This window comes from Muscardinus avellanarius, assembly GCF_963383645.1.
Source record: "Muscardinus avellanarius genome assembly, chromosome: 3".
Lineage (NCBI taxonomy): Eukaryota > Metazoa > Chordata > Mammalia > Rodentia > Gliridae > Muscardinus > Muscardinus avellanarius.
Genome location: NC_137788.1, coordinates 159,979,943 through 160,001,536, shown reverse-complemented (window position 1 = coordinate 160,001,536; position 21,594 = coordinate 159,979,943). Strand labels below are relative to the sequence as shown.

The 21,594-nt window shown below is 51.1% G+C and overlaps 1 protein-coding gene across 2 annotated transcripts in view; it reads right to left on the bottom strand.

The window, feature by feature from the left end:
• Positions 1–3,799: 3,799 nt before the first annotated feature.
• Positions 3,800–21,594, bottom strand: part of ALDH1A3 (aldehyde dehydrogenase 1 family member A3) — a gene marked incomplete at both ends in the record, with an annotated part of 37,059 nt that continues 19,264 nt past the window's right edge. For both annotated transcript variants that reach the window (XM_080692053.1, XM_080692054.1), the window contains 5 exons: positions 3,800–3,872; positions 9,737–9,811; positions 10,890–11,047; positions 12,710–12,874; positions 18,408–18,592. In XM_080692053.1, the coding sequence (XP_080548179.1) occupies positions 3,800–3,872; positions 9,737–9,811; positions 10,890–11,047; positions 12,710–12,874; positions 18,408–18,592 (656 nt within the window). The remainder of the gene's footprint in view (positions 3,873–9,736; positions 9,812–10,889; positions 11,048–12,709; positions 12,875–18,407; positions 18,593–21,594) is intronic.

Below are 21,594 nucleotides of genomic sequence, written 5' to 3'. Positions count from 1 at the left end.
GCCTGGAGGAAGCGCAGCCCTGTTCCCTGATGGACCACAGGGCACCTGTGTGGCCAGTGCCGAGGGGGACAACTTCACCTCCCTTTTAAATGAGTTTGGGAAATGGACTGGGAATGCTCCCAATATAGAAAGCATCTGGAACATTCGACACAATAATGATCTTTTATGAGCTGACTATATCGCAGCATTTAATTCTACTCATTAGCCATGTGTTAGTTAAAACGTTTGCATGGCACAGGTCAGTTAATATTCTTTTCCACTTCTTATTTGCCCAGTACCGGGGATATAGCTCTACCTCTGAGCCACAACTGCAGTCCTTTACTTCAAGACTAGGTCTTACTAAGTGGCTCAGGCTGGCCTTGAACTTGTGATCCTCCTGCCTCAGCCTCCCTCCGGAATGGCTGGAATTCTAAATGTGTGTGGTCATGCCTGGAATATATTTATTTTGACCCCCACAGACCCAGGGTCCTTTCTTTTTGGTAGCTTGCCACGCAAATTTTCAGTAGCCTCAAGCTGGAAGGCCCCTTGTCCATTGGGTCAGCTGAAAACCACCCACTTCCCTGAGCTGATAGTCCTGCCTTCGAAAGCCGCAGCGGCCGCCTGCTCCTTCTAAGTGTCTTCTAGGTGTTTCTCTTCAGCTGGGCATCCAGTGCCCTTGGACACTTTTGTAAACCTCATTTATTTTCCACCTTCAAGTGCAATTAAGTCACGTAGCTTGAAGCAAGGAGCAAAGATATTGGGAAATCTTCATCTGTCAAAGGAAAAGAGAGGGCTCTCCAAAGGGCCTGGTTTTAGGGCATGAGTGTGCATGTGTGTGCATGCACAAAGCACACACAGTGCACACACACGCACACACGTGGCACATACACACACATGCACATGCATGCACACATGCGCGCGCACACACACACACACACACACACACACACACACACACACACACTCCACGTCCTTTCTGATGTCCTCAGAGTGGTTCCTTTCAGGTGGCCATGTTCTGATAAACCACAATAGAGGAAAGTGTCATTTTCCTATGATTTTCTGCTGACATTTGGCCTGGGAAACAAGGTGTCCCTGGACACATCAGCACGTGCCTAAGTGTGCCCGAGAGAGCGGCTCCAGCCCCTGAAGCTGTTCCTCAGGGGAGCGTGCTTGCCCACCATGTGAGGGGCTCTCAGCCGCGCAGGCTGAGCTGGGCGGGCCTGCCCTGATCCGGCTTTAGTGTCCGCTCACAGCTCGGTGCCTGAGGCGCCGTGGTCAGACGCCTTCAGAACTTTAGCTAAGTCTCAAACACCTGGATCACCAGAGGACAGGACATGGTTGGGGATAGAGTTTCCCTCATATCCCCATTTCCACACTAACATCACTGTCACCTGATAAGAGAGGCTCGGGCAGCTTAGCTGACCCCTTAAACTGAGCTGACTAGGGCACGGACCTCTGAGGGACAGCTCCCTGCCTGGCCAACACCAAAACCATAGAAAAGGTTTTTTTTTTTTTTTTTTTTTTTTTTTTTTGTGTGTGTGTGTGTGTGTGTGTGTGGTACTGGGGATGGAACCCAGGGGCCTTCTACCTCTGGGCTACACTCCCAGACCTATTTTTATGTGTGTGTGGTGGTGCTGGGGTTCCTGGAAACCCTTCAACCTCTGGGCTACACTCCCAGACCAATTTTTATATTTTTATTTGGAAACAGGGTCTCTTAAGCCAGCGCGGCTGGCTTCGAACCTGTGCGATCCTCCTGTCTCCGCCTCCCGCCACCACGCCAGGCCTTAGAAAGGGGTTTTAGCTTCAGGCAAAGCACTGGGCTTGGTTGGCTGAGGAAATGTCATTTTATTCATGCCATCAAATGCTGCTTTATTACACGCTGTATCATACAGAAGTTCTTAGGAAGTCTTCATACAGCATTAAGAAGAGGTTGGCTGGTCAATGAAAAGCCAAAACCTTTCTCAAATATCCAATTTTATTCGGTCATTGTTGAACACAATATGCAATTAGGATCAGAATCCCCAATCCGATAAGAATCATAAGCCTAGACCACAGGGGTGAACCTTAAAAGGAGTGAGTTCTAATATTACATAGATTTTCATTTCTAAATACAGTATATTACAGAAGGTTAAATACACCACCTCTGTGTACTTACAGCTATAAAAAGATACATTAACTATAGCACTTATAAATAATGTAGCGTTTCATATTAAAGGCATTATTGTACAATGAAAAGATAGGAACCCTCCACTGTATTTCTATGAAGGTTAGTATCTATAGTTACTTAAGATACTGAAAATTCAGTAAATGAACCAGACCCTGGTTTACCAGTTGTTGGTAGTCTGAGCCATAAATGTTAACTGATGAGAAAAAGAAAGGCGAGCTGCATGTTGACTTTCTCTGACAAGAATGGAAACCCTAGTCCACACGTGATTTTCTTTATACCCACACCAATGCTTACATACATGTTATGATTGGCCCTCTGATGTAATCCTCAAACATAAGCACCATTTTTTTTCCCAATTAGAAAAGTACTAGTGAGTAAACTGTCAAGGTACCTGGATAACACAGTTTCCATTTGGTGTTGCTTTTAAAGCTACAGGGGAACACTTTCATATTTTCAAGTTAAAACCCAGGGCTGCACACATCATTTGGGGCACGCGCAAAAAGATTCACAACTGATTAAATACTCGGGTCGCTTAGATGAAGACCTGCTTCTTACAGAGAACCCAGGTATTATTTGTTAACTAATCAGAACTGATCCCCCAAATAGGACTTTAAAAACGGAGCAGCCTGGTAACCAACATCTTTCCAGTTGTGCACATTTTAGTAACCTTAAAATGGATAGTGGATCTAGAGGAAAGGAAAAGTACATAGGCTTATGGCAAACCATTGTTGAAACCATTACCATAAACCATTACAGAAATATATAACCTGTAAAAGTGAATTATGGCTCTGGTTTGTCAAAAGGGGGACTTAGTGATCCTGGGACTTGCTATGGTGTTGTAGTACTAGAACACTGGTTGTTAGCAGGAAAGGCGATACTAACAATGTCTCCCATCCCCAAGAATGCCCCGGTGGAGGAAGACCATCACATGGTTTTAGAGTAAGCTCTTTGTAATGCTGGTTTGGTGAGAGTCCAAAGGCAGCCTTGGTTTCAAGGTGGACCCCCTGGTCAAGTCAACACGCAGTCCTCCGATACCCACAGCTGTATGTGCCCAAGACCTCTGCTCCCTTCCGGGATATGTGCTTCCCCAACGCCCCCCCCCCCATATTGGATCTCCAAAATGTATTTATTTTCCTTCTTAACTCAGTACTAATCCTTCTGTTCTAAATGGTCTGCCCCCTACCTGGATAAAGAGGGGCTTGTAACACCCACAGGAGCCCAGGGGGTGATCATAGGTGCAGGGCTCCGCTTACAGGATGTACCAGAAACTCCTTCCAAATTCCCACAGACTCAACAAAGCATTTGGAAGCAACTGCTGGACACCTCGAATACCATTCCGGTGCACGGAGCCCTGAATATTTTTGCTATCTTCCACACCTGGTCTAAAGGCAAAACCAGAGATGGTCAACAGCTCCCGTCCCGGGCAGGACTGCCATTTCCCACATAACATACCGGCATCCATAGTTTGGTTGATAAAACAGGAGCGTGAGAGGAAAATAAAAATGTACACGCCTGCAGCAGGTGGAGAGGCCAGAGGAAAGTGTTCCGGGAAGGTCGGTACCGCGGTGGTTTTTTTGTGTTTTTTTTTCCCTTGGGCAAATTTGAACTGCCACGCTCTGCTGCCCCGTGTTTGAGGGGGAGCCCGCCTTTCCTTCAGGGAGTCTTGTCTTCGAGTTTGATGGTGACCGTCTTCACTTCTGTGTATTCAGTCAGCGCATACTCACCCCTGTGTGGTGAGAAGAGAGACAGTTCAAGCCCAGCATGCCGATTCCCAGTGCTGCGGAACGGTTCTAAGGCCTGGCTACTCAGCTGGGCAGTGTGCGGCTTCGGGTTTCTCCAGGAGGGGGAGATGTAACGCCTCCATACGGTAATAGGTGGGACTGTGATGGCATTAGTAAGTCTAAGTAACGGAGGATGGCAGCTTAAATATCAAGTTTTGAGTGTGTGATGCTTTTGAAATAGGACTAAGGGCTTGGCTTTGAGGAATGAGGGGATAAAAAAAAAAACAAAACAAAACAAGGAGGAAGAACAAGCAAGGAGAGGGGGTTCTCTGGCTCAGAAAGTCAAGAAACAGAACTGAGGGCCTCTTCTACAAGGAAGAACAGCGGAGCAGAAATGACCCTGGGTTACGCGGTGCCCATGACAGCTTTGTGCCTCTTGAAGAGACAGAGGGCTGAGGTTCAGCGACCGAGGATGTGGCCGGGGGCCTCAGATTGGCCTGCTGGGGAGCGGCCGTAAGAGACAGGAGGCCATCCCGGTGGGGCAGGGTGGGACTTAGCAGGTCAGTTAGCACAGACTGGACACGGGGTGGCCACCACCGCTGAGTAGTGAGTGTCCTTGGTGTATTTCTTTAAGTCCTACAGGGCCAGGTGACCCTTTCCAGGCATTATGGGCAATCCTGGGGGCAGCTCCCCTTCCCAGAACCAAAGGTCAACTCTGGAAGAATAAAATCCCTCTACAGCACCTGATTTAATGTTAAGTAAAGAAAAATGTGTGCTTACTTAGGAAAAGGGTAGAGAGCTGGCCCCGGGAAGCTCTGTGCTAGAAAGACCCAGCACAGTATCCCATCTCATTCCTGGATCAGTAGTGTTCAGAATGTGGTCCCCAGTAGCGCCATCGACTGAAATGGCTAGAAAGGCAAGTCCTCAGACCCCGCCCAGACCGACTGTGCTAGGTAGAATACACGGCTCGCTCCCCTGGACCTACGAGTATGCCCAGTTGCGTGGCAAATGGGAATTCACATTGTGAGCTGAATTCAAGAGGCAAGTTGGTTGATTTTAAAATTGGAAGGTCACCTTGATCTTTGGAGTGGGACCAAGTGTCCTTCAGAGTAGAAGAGAAGGCAGACAAAGAGAGAAATGAGATTACAGGCACAGGTGCAGAGGGAACCAGAGTGATGGCTTTGCATACAGAGGAAGGACCAGCAGCCCAGGGACGAGACCAGCCAGAGATGCTGGAAGGAGAGGTCAAGGATGCACGTTCTCGTCGCCTCTAAGAAATGGAGCCCTGCTCACCGTCACCTGGGTCTTGGCTCACGGACACCGGGGCCGGATTTCCCTCTTAGAGGACTGTAACATAGTGCACCGATGTTGCTTGAACCACTAATGTTGTGCTAAATTGTTGTAGCAGGAATAGAAAACTAATATAGTCACCGAATCAGAAATTCCAAGGGCACAGCCCAGAAATCTGTGTTTTAGGAAGCCTACCCTGCGCCCTGCCTCGGGCAGTTCTGAGTCACGCTCAGGTTGAAGAGCCACTGCCTTAGAACTTGGTGTCATCTCCTTGCAGCAACAGCAATTAGAGAAAATTCATGGAGAGCAGCTATGGTGCGCTAGGTAAAACACGAATACTGTTATTTTATCAGTAGTGCATCATCAGAGAGATACAGGCAGTTTCCTAAAACATAGAGTTCAAGAATCCATGATAGGAGTGAATTCTTTTGTACTACTTTGAGACATAGCATAAAATAGAGAGCAGTACACAGAAGGCCAAATTCAACTTTCACACACCAGATACTCTATTTAAAAGGTTCCAAAAACAGATGAGGAACTCCAAAACATCATTCAGGAGAAAGAGTTCTGTTTTCCCCAATATGTAAAGAGCTCCTACAAACCAGTAGGAAACCCACAAATGACCAAAGGGAAAAGTCAATGCAGGACAGAGTGAGTCTGCAGAAGAGAAACACCAATTCCAGTCGGCGTGAAAAGGATGTTCCACCTCTCACAGTTAAGGAAATAGAAGCCAGGGCAGCGGTGAGCCCGTTTGTCATTTGTCGATTCTAGGAATTTATTCTGAAAACTAACTCCCACAAGCGTGTAAATATTTATACACAAGGAAGAACATAAGTGTGGTTTGTAAAAGCAGAACACCTTGGAAATAACAGAAAAGTCCATTATAGAAGGCCAGCACTAGCAAGAGCCAAGACCCATTCTTTTTTTTATTTTTTATTTTATTTAATTAATTTTTTATTATTTTTATTTAATTTATTATTTATTTTTTATTTATTTTTAATAATTTTTTATTTATTAATTAATTTTTTATTTATTTTATTTTTTATTTTTTTCGTGGTACTGGGGTACTTAGGGCTACACTCCCAGACCTATTTTATATTTTTATTTGGAAACAGGGTCTCTTAAAGCCAGCGCAGCTGCCTTCAGACCTGCACGATCCTCCTGTTTCCGCCTCCCAAGCGCGGGGATGACAAGCGTGCCCACCACGCCCGGCCAAGACCCATTCTTAAGAGCAAAAAGTAGTCTGTGCCCATCTCATGTGGCCACAGACCAGGAACAGAACAGAATCCTTTTTATAAACAGAACACGCGCAGTAAACTTTAAAAGCAAGCGCACCACGTCGCATTGTAAAAATGCGAGAGATTGTTAAGAATTTACCAACTTAGTAAAGAAAAGGGAACAAGCCAGTGGAATCCTACTGAATTAGCACATAACAAATACATCCAGATTTAAAATCACTTTTGTAAGAATAAGCACATAAGCTGAGCATAGTGATGCATGCCTGTCATCCCAGGAGTTGGGAGGGAGGCTGAGATAGGAGGGTCTCAGGCTGGAGGCCGGCCTTAGTAATTTAGCAAGACTCTTAACAACCGAGCAAGAACTTGTTTCAGAAAGTACAAATAGGCTGGGGGTATAGCTTGGAGGTAGAACTTCTCTGGATCCAATCCCTAGCAACACACACACACACACACACACACACACACACACACACACACACAAAGTCCATGGCCCTTTCATTCTTTCTATTTCTGCAGTGTTTTCCTACTGGAAGTCCTTGTTACTCTCTTCAACACAGTGTGGCGTCTTCTACCTGGGGTCGTGCTGGTCTCGTCCACCTGGACAATTGAGCCACCAGGTGTCTAGACTTGCTCCCCGTGAACCTCACCAGAATGTCAGAGGGACAGGGAGCGCGCCTGTGTCGCTCACTGACACACACGAGGGGCCCGGGGTCATCAAAGATGCAGGACAGACGCTAGCCAAGTGCTCGCACGAATGAGCCCCGGTGTCCTCTAGCGAATGGCACTGTGGGTCAGGAGAAGCTGGCTTTGTCCTTCCGCACGGCCTACGGTGTGGACTTCTGGGGTTACTGTCTCGCTTTATTAAAAAACCAAAGAACCAAGTAGAAAAGCCCCCAGGGGAAGAGACGTTGCAGGTTCCCTCCCAAGCCCGATCCGGAGGGCCGTGGGTGGGCGGCCGCCAGCAGCCCAGCTCCGTGTTGGGGAAAACCGTGGAATCCACCGGACGGCGCTCCAGCCCCAAGAAAAGGGAAGTTCTTGCAACATGAGGGCATCAATTGGAGACAATTAGCGATTAGAAATAGAAAGTGGTTTATCGTGGCAGTTTCTAGGCTTCTCATAATTAATTTTTAAATATTTTATAAAAGCCTTGGGAAACCAGACACCAAGGGTCAAAAGAAAAAAAAAGAAAAGAAAAGAAAAAAGTTCCGGACTGTGGAACAACCTGGCGGCAGCCCCGGTCCCTCACCACATCTCACTTGGGGCGGCCAGGGGGCGCTAAGGGGCTGAGCCCAGGGAAGACAGAGAGGGCCAGGGCCATCAGGGATTGGGAGCTTGGTCATCTAAGTCCAGTTGCTTTGGGGACTCTCTGCCCTGTCTGCTTTCAGGGAGGAGGACGGCGTGGGCGGGGCCTCCGGGTCCTAACGCCTGCCTGGCCAAGGCAGCAGGTGAGAAGAGACGAATGGCCCCAAGTGGCTTCCAGAGGTGACCCCTGTCCTGCGCAGCCCGTGCCGCGGGGCCCGGGAAAGCAGATGCACGCCGTCACGGCCCGCCCCTCGGCCAGCTCCCCGGGCATCCTCATCTGAAAGCAGTTGTGACCTCACAGTGCTGCCCTGGGAGGCCATGAGCTTACATGCAGGGACTCCACAGAGCCTGCTGGTGTCTGTGATCAGCAAAAGCCAGGTGCCACCAGCTCTGTGCTGTCGGAGGGTCCCTGGGGGAACCTGGGTGCCCCCTGCCTGGCGGGCAGGCAGGTCTAAGAGGGAAGGGAGCCGAGGTTCAGAGGATGCAGATGAGAACACACAGAGAGACAGGCCACTGGGGGAGGAACCGGGCTGCCACAGGGGTCTTCACAGCCAAGGATTTAGTAAAGTTCCTGGAAAGAGAACCAGTCATAGGAAAAAGGAGGGTGTACTCAGAAGCGAGGAGGCTCTGGGGCATTTCTTATGAGTCAGGATGGACTGGAAAGGATTGAGGGCGGCCAGGAACCCCGAGTCCCTGCAGATGGGTCAAGAGCAACTGCTCAGCCAGGCGCCTGCCTATAAAATCCAGAACTTGGGAGGCTGAGACAGGAGGATCGTAGGTTTGAGGGCAGCCTCAGCAACTTAGCGGGATCCTCGGCAACCTAGTGAGATCTTGTTAAAAATAAAAATAAAAAATTCTAGGGGTATTCCTTGAAGGTAGAACGCCCCTGGTTCAATACCCAGTATGAGCCGGGCGTGGTGGTGCACACTTGTCATCCCCGCGCTTGGGAGGCAGAGACAGGAGGATCGTACAGGCTCCAAGCCAGCCGCGCTGGCGTAAGAGACCCTGTTTCCAAATAAAAAGTATAAAATAGGTCTGGGAGTGTAGCCCGGAGGTAGAAGGGCTTCCAGGAACCCCAGGACCACCAAAAACAAAACAAAACAAAAACCCAGTATGAGAGAGAGAGAGACAGACAGACAGACAGACAGAACACACACACACACACACAGAGAGAGAGAGAGAGAGAGAGAGAGAGAGAGAGAGAGAGAGAGAGAGAGAGAGAGAGAGAAACGAACAATTGCTCAGAGATGGAAGCCAGCCTGTTTGGTCCAGGTCTTTAGGACTCTGGAAGCAGAGCCCTGTATCAAGGCCCCTCCAAGGTCAAGCCAAGGGAGTGTTTGCGAGCAATCCTATGGAAGATGTACAAACTACCGTGTGGTAACTCATTTGTATATAAACCACACAAGCTGTTTAAACGAAAGGAAGAATGCAAGCCCTCGAAAATGTCCCAGGAGCAGCCCCAGGACGCGGTCGCAGATGCTTTCCTAGGAACACTGAGCCTCTGAGACGTTTGTGCACAAAGACTAGTAAAACCCTGAGCGGCACTGAGAAATGGCGTCCAGCTGGAAAGCACGGCTGTCCCCAGGGGCGCCCCGGCCAGCTCTGGACCTGGACCGGAGGCGAGGAGCATCCGTGGTCTCCCCGGCCCGAGGCCATGCTCTCAACAGGCCAGGTGGAAAGGAGACTTGGAGGGCGTGGGGTGGGTCGGGACACACTGACGGGGCGTGAAGGCCCAGCGAGAGGAAGTGCCACGTGCCTGTCAGAGAAGCATCCAGAAGGAACTAGAGTGGGTCCCTGGGGCCCCTGCCAGGCTCAGAGAGCCCAATCTGGGTCTCAGTCCATCTCTTGTTGAAAGCCCAGATCAGGGTCTGCCTAGCACCCCCAATGTGGTGGTGCAGGCAGATAAACAGAGGCTGGGTGGGCCGAGGGGCCTGGAGGGGACAGGCGGAGGAAGCAGGGAGAGGGGCCCTCGGGCGGTGGCGGGGCGGCCCCCCGCACACCTCGTGCCTCCTGGCAAGCGCGCAGCGTCAAATACTCACAGCTCTCTGCCGTTCCCAGACATTTTAAAGCCTCCGAACGGAGCCTGCGCGTAGAGTGCGTTGTAGCAGTTGATCCTAGAAAGAGAACGCGGAGACGCTGGCATCGGCCCGGGAGGAGCCGCCTGGATGCGGCCGCTCCAGCTCCGGGGCACTTGAGACGGGCACCGCCGGGCACACGGCCTTTGGGCCAGACTTAATACGGGAAAAGCAGCGGGCTCTTGACTTCATCCTCCTCGTTCTTCCCGCCGGAAGCGGGAATAGGGATATGTTGAAGACTAGAGTTTTTCACTGGGTTGGAAATGGAGTGGGAAGCCCAGGACAAAGCAGAGAGAAATTATATAGGGATATATATCTTTTTTTTTTTTGCATACTGAGGATGGAACCCACGGGCATTCTACCTCTGAGCTACACCCCCAGCCTGATTTTTTAATTCTTTCTTTCTTTATATGTTTTGGTGGTACTGGGGTTCCTGGAAACCCTTCTACCTCCGGGCTACACTCCCAGACCTAATATATATATATATATATGTATATATATACATTTTTTTTTTAAATTTGGAAACAGGGTCTCTTAAACCAGCAAGGCTGGCTTCTAACCTGCGCAATCCTCCTGTCTCTGCCTCCCAAGCGCAGCGATTACAAGCGTGCGCCACCATGCCCGGCTTATTCTTTATTTTGAAACAGGGTCTCACTGAGTTGCAAAGGGCTCGCTAAGTAGCTGAGACTATCTGAGAACTGCGATCCTCCTGTTTCAGCCTCCCAAATGCTGGGATTGCAAGCGTGACAGGGATATATATCTTTGAGATGACTTGGCTTCCAAGTTTGGCTGCATGGTCTGTGTGATTCTAAGTTGGTTACTTAGTCTCTCTGAGCCTCAAACTCACTCATGTTTAAGATGGGGAGAGTCGGATGTTATCTGCAGGGTCCTGGGGAGGCAGGGATAGTATCCGGACTATGTAGATGAACAGGCACGGACTTTAACATCAGAGTCAAGGCCAGCGGGGCAGCGCAGCACAGCTGGTCAAACTTGTGAGTAAACATGAAAAACACTACCCTTTTGCAAAATAACTTCCCTCTATCCCTAGATTCTTTAAAATTGCGCGCGCGCGCGCGCACACACACACACACACACACACACACACACACACACTCACCAGACGGTTCCAGACTCCAGGGCGGAAGCCAGCTTCAGGGCTTTGTCCAGGTTTTTCGTGAACACGGCTGCGGTGAGTCCGTAGTCGGTACTATTTGCTCTTTCGATCACCTCTTCAATGTTTTTGAACTTCAGGATTGGCTGCACGGGCCCGAAAATCTGTGATGGATTGCAAAAAAGGCAGCGAGGGGTGCTTTTGGCTGGGATGTGGGCTCCGAGTAGGCATTCCCTTGGGTTTATTTTATTTTTAGTTTTTTTTTTTGTCTACCCAGAGCCCACCCGTGCAGGATGAGGATGGTACGACGAGGAAGGCCGCCAGACACCTTTGTGGCTGCTCAATGGTAAAATCTGAAGGGAAGGAGCAAAGTGGAAGAAATTTTTAAAAAAACCTCCAAATATGTTGTGTTTAGGATTCCTCCCTGTCATCAGGTTTCTGAGAACCCCCAGCCTGAGAGTCTTGGGGTAACCCATGCGTGTTGGAACACAGAGGACAAAGCTCTGGGTGACTCTTCAGAAAGTCATCCCACAGGTATCACAGGCAGGGCCGCGGGAGCGCGCCCGGCCCCCCGGTGCTGCTCTCCCGCCAGTGAGGGTCCCCACCGGGTTCCCACAGCAGTTCCCGAGGGAGGATGTGGGACTAGGTTCGCACAGCCCACAGCCCTGCAGAGGAAAGGAAGGGCTAAAGTTTGTACACATCTAAGGGGCGTTTTGAAAGAAGCTTGTCGTTGATTCAATGTTGGGCATGATTCCACCCCAGCAGGAAGATGCCTAGTCTCTGCAAAGACCTTCCCAGGTTTCTCAGGATCTCTCCCTCCTCCCCCCTCCTCCCCCCTCCTCCCCCTCCCCCCTCCTTCTTCTCTCCCTCCTCCTTCTCTCTCTTTTTCTCCTCTTCCTCCTCTTCCTCCTCCTTCCCTTTCCCCTTCTTCTTTTCCTTCTTCCCCCCTCTCTCTCAGTACTGAAGATTGAACCCATGGGCAATGTACCTCCGAACAACCCACCCAGTACTTTCAATTTTTAATTATTTTAACTTTGAAATAAGGGTCTCCCTAGGTTGTTGGGAGTCTTGCTAAGTTGCTGAGGCTGCCTTCCAACCTACAATCCTCCTGTCTCGCCTCCCAAGTCGTAGGATTACAGGTGTGTGCCACCACCCCTGGCCTAGGACCTCTCTATGGAGATGGTTAAAGAGCTGAGCTTCGTAACCACCAGCACAGTGACACTAACCCATTCAAACTCAAGAAGAAAGCCTGTAAAGCACACCAGGAAGCCCCGGTTATTTCCATTCTTTCTTGTGCCCCGTGGGCCACCTCCTAACCCCTAGGGATGGGGCTCTGGTCTTATCAATCCTGTGCAGGTGCCCGCCTCCATCTCCTTGACAGTAGGACTGAACAACAGACACAGTCTAACACCCCAGCTGGAGTCTCCTTAATTCCCCTCCTGCCCCTGGAGGCCCTCATGGAAGAGTCACTGAGAATTCTAGCTGGGACACGTTCCCTGAAGGACTGCTTATCATTTAGGTTGGGTCTGCAGAGACTCAAGGTGGCTTCGAGCCCAGAATCCACAGGTCAGTTCCAGGTAAAACCCATAGGTGGTGGCCGCTCTCCAGCCCGGGCAGTGTCACTAACTCAGGGTTGTGTGCGAGGACAGGAGAGAAAGTGCCGTTCTCCACAGCCCCCGGGGGATGAGTGGACACTGAGGTGGGCAGAGGAACAGGAACAGGAGGCTCCTCTGGGAGCCCAGAGGGCCGGGGAAGGGTCACGTGGGCAAGGGAGATGCTTGCCCCGCCAGGACCTCTGGCCTCCCCTGGAGCCGCAGCACACCTACCTCCTCTTTGGCAATCCGCATGTTGTCGGTGACTTCTGAGAACACGGTGGGTTTGATGAAGAGCCCCCTGTCTTCCATGGCCGAGCCTCCACATTCCAGCTTGGCTCCCTCCTTCTTCCCGCTCTCGATCAGCTCGAGGATTTTGTCGAATTGTTTTTGGTCGATCTGGAAACACAGAGAGGAGTTGCGGCGGCGCGCTTCCTTCGGGCGGTGGCCGACATCTTGAATTCTCCAAGGACTTCACCATTGGTCATCCTCCTCTGGCCGAGCCCTGTGTCATGTGACAGGCACCCTCTGCTGCATGAATCTGGCCTTCCTGGAGCAGAGGAGATGGGCTGTCTCACCCCAAGTTTGGGGTTTATTCATGCTTTCCCTTCTCCATCCTCTGACGCCTGTCTGAGGGTAGACAAGGTCCGATGGGGTCATTTTCTTTGTTCTCCCAACTCTGCATCCCGCTGGAGTGGCTGGATTCAACTAGTTAAGACACAGGATGCCCAAGTACATTTGAATCTCAGAAAAACAACCTACGGTTTCTTGTGTATAAATGTATCCCAAATATTGTCTGGGACATACTTATACCAAAAATGTCTTTGCTGCTTATCTGAAATTCAAAACAAATGGGACGGCATGTGTTTTACCTGGCAACACTATGCCCTGCTTGTTTGGTCCCAGGGATCTGGGGAACTATAACTGGAATTCTTTCATGGTGTGGAGAAGAGAGGAGGGAAGCTGGACACCCCACTCCAAATCCCTGGGAGCAGCGGAGTGAGCTTCAAGTCAGAAGGAGAAGGGCTGCTCCTTGGTCGGTGAGAACCAGCTCATCAGAAAGCCTCTGCCTTTTGCTCACTTGTCTAGGGGTCTCCTGGCTCGGCGTGGGTCCTGTACCACAGCGTAACACCCAGCTCATGGACATGGTGCTCAACCAGACACCAGGGGTGCCCTGTATGCCTCTCCAGGGCCTTCGTTCTGAAATCCGTGGGCTCCCTGCTTTTCACCATGACCTGTTGAGAGCACCCTTTCTCTTGGGCTGAGTGAATAGGTATCCTATACCTTAGACTTTTAGATAAAAGAGCTGGCTTCATTGCAATAATGCTAAACAGAAAAGCAAACACACACATACACACACACACAAACCAAAAAGTAGAAAGGCAAAAAAAAAAACCCCAACATCACAACACACAACAATAAAAACAACCCAATAGTGCATTTGGGTGACTGTCTCTGGGGAGCAGGTCGGCTTCCTTGATAAGTCAGGATATAAACTGCATGTGTCACTTGACTGACCAACTCAGAAAATATGGATCGAGTTTTCAAATACTGAGTCTGATCCACACCTCACACCCTATGCCAGTAAAACTGCAACTAGGTCGAAGACGGAATCACAAGAAATAAAGCCGTAAGCTTTAAAATCTTCTCGTGTGCAAGATCGCCCTTGCAAACTTGGAGTGTTGATGGCCTTGCTATGTCTTGAAATGGAGCAGCCAAAGGCCGGGCGTGGTGGCGCACACTTGTCATCCCAGCATGTGGGAGGCTGAGTCAGGAGGACCGTGGTTCACGGACAGCCTCAGCTACTTAGTGAGGCCCCTTGCGACTCAGTGAGGCCCTGTTTCAAAAACAAAGAATAAAAAACTAGGGTTGGGGGTGTTGCTCAGAGGTAGAATGCCCCTGGGTTCCATCCCCAGTATCACACAAAAAAGAAAGAAATGGAGCAGCCAGAAAGAAAATATTGATACAATAAGTATGGAAAGAGAGGAGAGAGAAAAATGTTTTAGTCATGTTTTCCATTGCTGTGATCAAAATGCCTGACAAGAACGACTTAAAGCCAGGAAGGCTTATTTGGGTTCATGAGGTTAGAGGTTCGGTCCATAGTTGGCTAACTCCAAGGCAGAAACCACAGAGGCAGGACAGGTGTCAGAGAGATGCCACCGTCACATCAGGGCAGCCAGAGGCAGAGAGCACAGGGGGAGGGGACCGGGGTCATAGCTGGTCCAAGGCCGGCCCCCAGTGGCCACCTCCTCCAGCTGTGCCCCGCCTCTGAACTCTGCTGCCTCTGGACTATGCCTTCAACACAGGAGCCCTTGGGGACATTCCAGACCCAAATCCTGTAAGAGGAGGGGAGGGACAGAGAGGAGAGAAGGAAAACAAAGCAAATTATCATACGCAAAATCAGAGGGCAAAGAATAAAGTGGGGGAAACTACTGACAAGTCCTACCGAGAATTAATCTCTAGAGTATAGACACAAAAGGAAAAGCAGCCGGCAACGCGAGAAAATAAAACGATGCAAAGCAAACGTGCATCTGCTAGAAAAGCGAGCAGCAGTGGCCTTTAATCGGATGACAGAGTGCTCTGCCTTACTGTGTGAACACTGAACGATAACCGTTCTTTAACTCTCAGAGAACTGAGAACCCATATTCTGCTGCTAGTGCCGCGCGGACAAGCGCACAGAACGCTGGGAGGAGTGTACCTCGCATGCACGGTGGGATGGGGTCCGCTCTGCTTGGAGACACCGCGCGTGCTCTCACTAACACCACCTTGGGAGCTGTCCCGTGGGAAGTGAGAAATCAGACTCCGTGCGCTGTGAGACTGCACGCACCCACACGGTCTTGGGTTATTTAAATCCTGGTGGCTTCTTACAAGCAGGATGCTATGTGCGTGTGAAAAAGAGCAAAGAGTGTGCCCGCTGACAGATCCAGAGAGCGCTTCAAGTTTCTTGCTAAGAAGCAACAAACCAGGTGAGAAACAGTAGGGCTGGCGTCTCTTGCATAAAATAAGGGGAAAAGTCTAAAGACATACCGAGACCGGCTGGGATACACAGAAAGGGATTCTAGAGGGATACACCAGAATTAAGAACATGGGCTACCCCCAGCGGGGAAGGTGTGTTAACAGGGCGGGCAGGAAGGACGGAGGAAGCGGTTTCACCACGAATCTTTACACACACGCAGGGCTTACCCATCTGTACGGAGTCCCATTCAGGAAAACAACGAAAATACTACACTGCAATGGATCCAGGAATAACTCAACTTTTCTCTGCATGAATCAAATCTTGGCTTAAAGGTTCCAGGTGTTTCTGAGCTTCCCTCCTCCCGGGGGCCACCAGGGCTCGCGGACGGCGCCTCATCAAGCCGCAGGTCCTCCCTGGCCACTGACCACGTTCCACCCAGAGGACTCCATCTGTCCCGGCTGGGTTTCCCTTAAAAAGACCTCCCGGCACATCTGAGCTCCACCCTCCCTGGTGAGTCTGGACCGACACATTGTTTAAATCTAATAACTTCCATGAAGCATCAGCTGGTGTCTCAGTACAGGAAGAAGGGCCTGCCAGGAAGAGAGATTAAGGCAGGGCACTGCACCAGAAACACAGAAATATGGCCCCCATGAGACTGGCCCGCGGCCCCGCTTGGCTTGCTCTCTACCGGGGAGGACACCTCCGGATCCTGCCGGGCCAGGTGGCCGGCATAATGTGGACCCGCCTGGCTGCTCGGTTGCCAAATAAACCTGAATGATTTGGAGAGACGCAGGAAGTGGCCCTCCGGCCGTGCACAGCCATCGAGGGCAGCGAGCGCTTTTACAGGCGCGAGGCAGACAGGACTATTTAGACAGCTGTAAGTCCTCTCGGAGCAAAATCTTATTACTGCGGATGAATGGAAAAAGCACTTTGGGAGACACTCCTCCGCCCCCGCCCCCGCCCCCGCCCTGACAGCATCCTAAAATAATATGCTGAGGTTAGACCACTTAAGTGAGCTTTTAAAAGGGCGCTGAACAGCAGCAGGAAAGCCCAAGTGAAATCGACACCCTTCCTGTTGGATCTGGGCTCTGGGAAGAGCTCTGAGGGTCTGGCTTCTCGGGTCAGGATTGGAGCCCTGGACAGAAACTTATAATGACAGTTTAAAAAAAGGGGGGGGGGCTTTAGGGCAGGGGTTTAGCACATATATTTCCTGCCCATTCTGGATTCGCTCTAAAAATCACAAAGGGTTGGATGTCATGACTCTGGTTGTATTTGCACTGATACCTGAAGTCCAACCAAGAGCAAGCCAATCCTGTGTCCCTGGCCGCCAAGGGCGTGTCTGAGGCCGGGGACAGGGATACTGGCCCTGAGATGCTGCCTCTCCACCAGCCGGGGGAGGGGGAGGGGGAGGGTGGGCACGGAGGCCTGAAAAGCACCCCTCCTCCAAGCCAGACGGTTTCCACAGGATGAAACAAGACTGATCAGTGCGGCCTGAAGGCACACACCGGAATTCACGCCCCCAAGACCAGCAGTCTGACGCTTAATGCTCCTCTTCTATAAAAATTTAAAAATCAGCCAGCTGTGGTGGCACAGGCCTATAATTAGAAGTCTGAGACAGGAAAATCTCAGGTTCACAGCAGCCTCTGTAACTTAGGGGAGGCTGAGACAGGAGGACCGTGGTTTGCAGACAGCTTCAGCTACTTAGTGAGGCCCTCTGCGACTCAACGAGCCTCTGTTTCAAAATGAAGAATAAAAAAATAGGGCTGGGGGGTAGAATGCCCCTGGGTTCCATCCCCCGTACAGCAAAATATAAAGATAAAATATTAAAATAATAAATAAATAAATAATAGGCTGGGGCTGTGGCCTGGAGGCAGAATGCCTCTGGTTTCACTCTCTAGTATCAAAAAATAAAAATAAAGTCAAAATTCACCTTTGATCAAGAAATTCCTAGGTGCCAGGAATTCCCATAATATTCATCTATTGCTCCCATTTCCCAGATGGGAAAACCAAGGGGTAGAAGAAATTTAAGACTTTGAGGAAGCCACAGAGACAATTTCGAGCTGGGGTCCGTGGCTTTTGGTGCAAACACATGGTGCCCATGCCTTCGGTGGGCAGGCAGTGAGCTTCAGGGATGGGAGCCAGCCAAGGAGCCCTGAACCCCCCACCCCCGACCTGAAACTTGAGGACCCGGGCAGGGATTTGGCTAAAAGCCATGGGCTGCCGCCGAGCTCAGTCACACAGGAGATGGTCAGCCTGGCCTCTTTTAAACATCTATCCATCTGTCTCATTTCATCCCCAGAAAGACTGTGATACAGGCTGTGCCCTGTTAAAGGGTTATTAAACCTCATGGCTGCAGTGTCTTTCAGTCCGGCCCCCAGAGACACATTCTGCCCTGAATACGTCCTGTTTCCCAGAGCCTTCTCCACCTGGAACTCTATAATTTCTGATGCTCTTCTTCTTTTTCTTTTTGCAGGGGCTGGGGATTGAACCCAGGGCCTTGTGCATGCCAGGCGAGCGCTCTACCACTGAGCCACACCCCCCACTCCAACAGATGGTTGTCTTGTGCTGTTATAACACATGTGGACTTCGTGGACAGGGTAGCCGGTTGAGGCTACTCTGGCTGCACTGTGTGTGGGGGTCCAGCCCCTCTTCTGCCCGGGGACCACGCTCAGCCTGAAGCTCTCCCAGGGTGCAGAAGGCGGGTAGCTCACTGGGGCGGGGTGGGCTGGAGGGTACAGGCAGACGACTTGGGCCCTGGGACCCCCTCGTCCCTCCCCAGACCTGAGCTTCTGCGTGCCCAAACGGGATTCCTAATCTTGCTGAAACCCAATGGGATCCTACCGCCAGTCGGTTTCTAAATAACAGCCTGGACCCGCAGCCCAAGTCGGGGTTCCCTCCTTAGAGGGGAGCTCTGCACGAGGCCACATGTCTGCCTAGTTAGGGCCCTGGAGGAGCCCGGAGCATCGGGTGTGTTACCTGGGGCCCCTGCTCGGTTTTGGCATCGAAGGGGTCTCCCACGGGCCGCTTCTTGGCGTACTCCACGCTCCTCTTGACAAACTCGGCGTAGACCTGCTCCTCCACGAACACCCGGGAGGCGGCCGTGCAGCACTGGCCCTGGTTGAAGAAGACTGCCTGGTGCGCGCACTCCACGGCCAAGTCCACTGCGGGGGGAGGGCGAGCGATGAGGACGTAGAGCCGGCCACAGCTGCAGCTCTACTTGTCCAAACAAGGAAGCGCCCGGGATGGCTGCCTTTCCACCAGTAATTAGGTTCTCAGCATTTTCCGGAGAGAGAGAGAGAAAGGGTGGGAAGAGAAGGATTTGGGGTCCAGCAAGTTTGGGGTTAGGTAGGTCCCCAACTATATGCCCTCTCAGTACCTTTGTTTTCTTTTCTTTTCTTTTTTTTTTTATTTTGCGGGTGTGGGGATGGAACCCAGGGGCATTTGACCTCTGAGCTACACCCACTGCCCTACTTTTTATTTTGAAACCGAGTCTCACTGAGTTGCAAAGGGCCTCACTAAGTAGCTGAGGCTGTCCTTGAACCACGATCCTCTGGTCTCATCCTCCCAAATGCTGGGATGACAAGCGTGGGCCACCTTTTGTTTTCTAATTTCAATTGTGTTTGGGGTGGGTGGGTACTGGGGATGGAACCCCTAGAGGCATTCTGTCTCTGAGCTATACCCGCAGCTCTTTGGAGTTTCTGTTTTGAAACAGGGTCTCGCTAAGTTGTTGAGGCTGGTCTCCGTCCTGCGATCCTTCTGTCTCAGCCTCTCAAGCACTGGGCTTTCAGGCATGGCCACTGTGCCCCACCTCTGATATGCTGCTGAGCACAGAGAGTTCTGGCACTTCCCATTTCTCTGTCCACAGGATCCTCTCACCCCTGTTCTGGAGGACGAACATTAGAATGTTCTGTGGGGAGAATGGTGAAGTGTCAGGAGCATCGCTGCAGGCGGATTGGTGGGAGCTTGTAAGGAGCCCCACTCCTGTGCACCGAGTTTGGAAGGGTCTCAGCAAGGAACCCACAGCATCCCCGACTCAGAAGGTGAAGGACAGCAGCAGCTTTGCCTCGGGGCTGGAGGTGGATTGGCTGGGTGTGGATTGGTTGGGTGTGGAATGGCTGGGTGTGGATTGGCTGGGTGTGGATTGGCTGAATGTGGATTGGCTGGGTGTGGATTGGCTGGGTGTGGATTGGCTGAATGTGGATTGGCTGGGTGTGGATTGGCTGGGTGTGGATTGGCTGAATGTGGATTGGCTGGGTGTGGATTGGCTGGGTGTGGATTGGCTGGGTGTGGATTGGCTGAATGTGGATTGACTGGGTGTGGATTGGCTGGGTGTGGATTGGCTGAGTGTGGATTGGCAAGTCCAGGCTGAATTGAAACCAGCTTCTGAAGCCTCTCCGGAAGGCTGCTTAATTAATCTCTGGGGTGGTGCTTATTGGATGAGAGTTGGGCATCATTTATGTTCCTGGAGGGACTTCAGCTTGGTTTCTCGGCATCCCCATACACTATTGCTTAGGAAAGGCTGCTTTCTTCTACACAGGACGGAGGCGAGGGCCCCCGGCAGCTGTGGCCCTGGCACCGGAAGGCGATCCATCCCGAGTCCACTGGGAGGCTGGGAGGGGCTCAGCCTTGGCTCTGACAAGGAGCCACTGCCAACCCGCAGGGTTGCCTGTAACCTGTGGTGGCAGCAGGGCAGAGTGTCATAAAGCTTTGGGCCCTCGCTCACCCCACCCTGCAGCTGGCTGGGTGCCAACTGTATAGCACCCCCCACCCCACAACTAAGTCATTTCCTGCACCCTGACCAGAGCCAGGACTGATGGCTGCCGTGGCAGGCATGGTGGCATGTCACCCCGTGTCACGTCAGGATTTAATTTTGTGGAGGGGCGCTGCCCAGCGGAGGAAGAGGACATGGCCTCATGTTGTTTTATAAAACCAGCTCCCAAGCAGGGTGTTCCCTGGGTGATTTATTTATTGTTTATTTATTATTTATTGGTACTGGGGATGAAATCCTGGGGCCTTTCACCTCTGAGCTGTACTATACCCCCAGCCCTTTTTATTTTTACTTTTTGGTACTGAGTACTGAACCCAGGGGCATTCTACCTCAGAGGTAAACTCCCAGCCTTATTTATTTATTTTTAAACAGGGTCTTGCTAAGTTGCTGAGGCCGGCCTTGAACCTGTGATCCTCCTATTTCAGCCTCCCAAGTACTAGGATTACAGGCATGTGCCACCGCATCCAGCTATTATTTTTTTAAATTCTGAAACAGGGTCTCATTAGGTTGCTGAGGGACCTCACTAAGTTGCTGAGGCTGGCTTTGAACCTGTAATCCTCCAGTCTCAGCCTCCCAAGTACTGGAATTACAGGCATGTACCCCTCTGCCCAGACCCCAGCCCTTTTTATTTTTGCTGAGGCCTAAGAATGCAAAACAGGAGCCCCAGCAATTTTGGGATGGGAGTCTGGGACACCAATGTGGGTCACAGCGGGGCAACACCAGAACATCACCAGGGCAGAAACACTAATGCTGATCCACCAGGGAGAACCAACCCAGGCAAGAAACAGGTGCCCATCCTCACTCACAGCCTTCTCTGGGCTTCTTCCTAACCCTGCTTCTCTCCCATGTAAAACCCACTTCAGGGAAGGGCTATCGGTCATATACACCTCAGCCAAAAATTGTGCCAGGGTCACCCCTCCCCCAGGGATATTTGTAATTCCAGCCCTGACCCTGGACCAGGAGGCTTTGTTCCTTGTTACAGAGATTCCGGCTGCCATGGACAGGTGGGGAAAGTGGTCCTTGGGAAAGTCACCCCTTTTTTTTGTGGTACTGGGGATGGAACCCAGGGGCATATTACCTCCGAGCTACACCCCAGCCCCATTTTTTATTGCTTATTTTGAAACAGGCTCTCACTGCATTGCGAGGGCCTCTCACTAAGTAGCTGACGCTAGCCGAGAACTCAGATCCTCCTGTCTCAGCCTCCCAAATACTGGGATAATATGCCCACGCCCGGCTAAGTCACCCCTTTTGATAGCTGGCCCTGTGAGCAGGTGCACGAACGCCCAGTGGTCCTGTCCATCCTTTTGGACAGCGGCCAAGAATAGCATATATTTTATTTGTGGTACCAGGGATTGAACCCAGGGGCATTCTACTCTGAGATACCTGCCCAGTTCT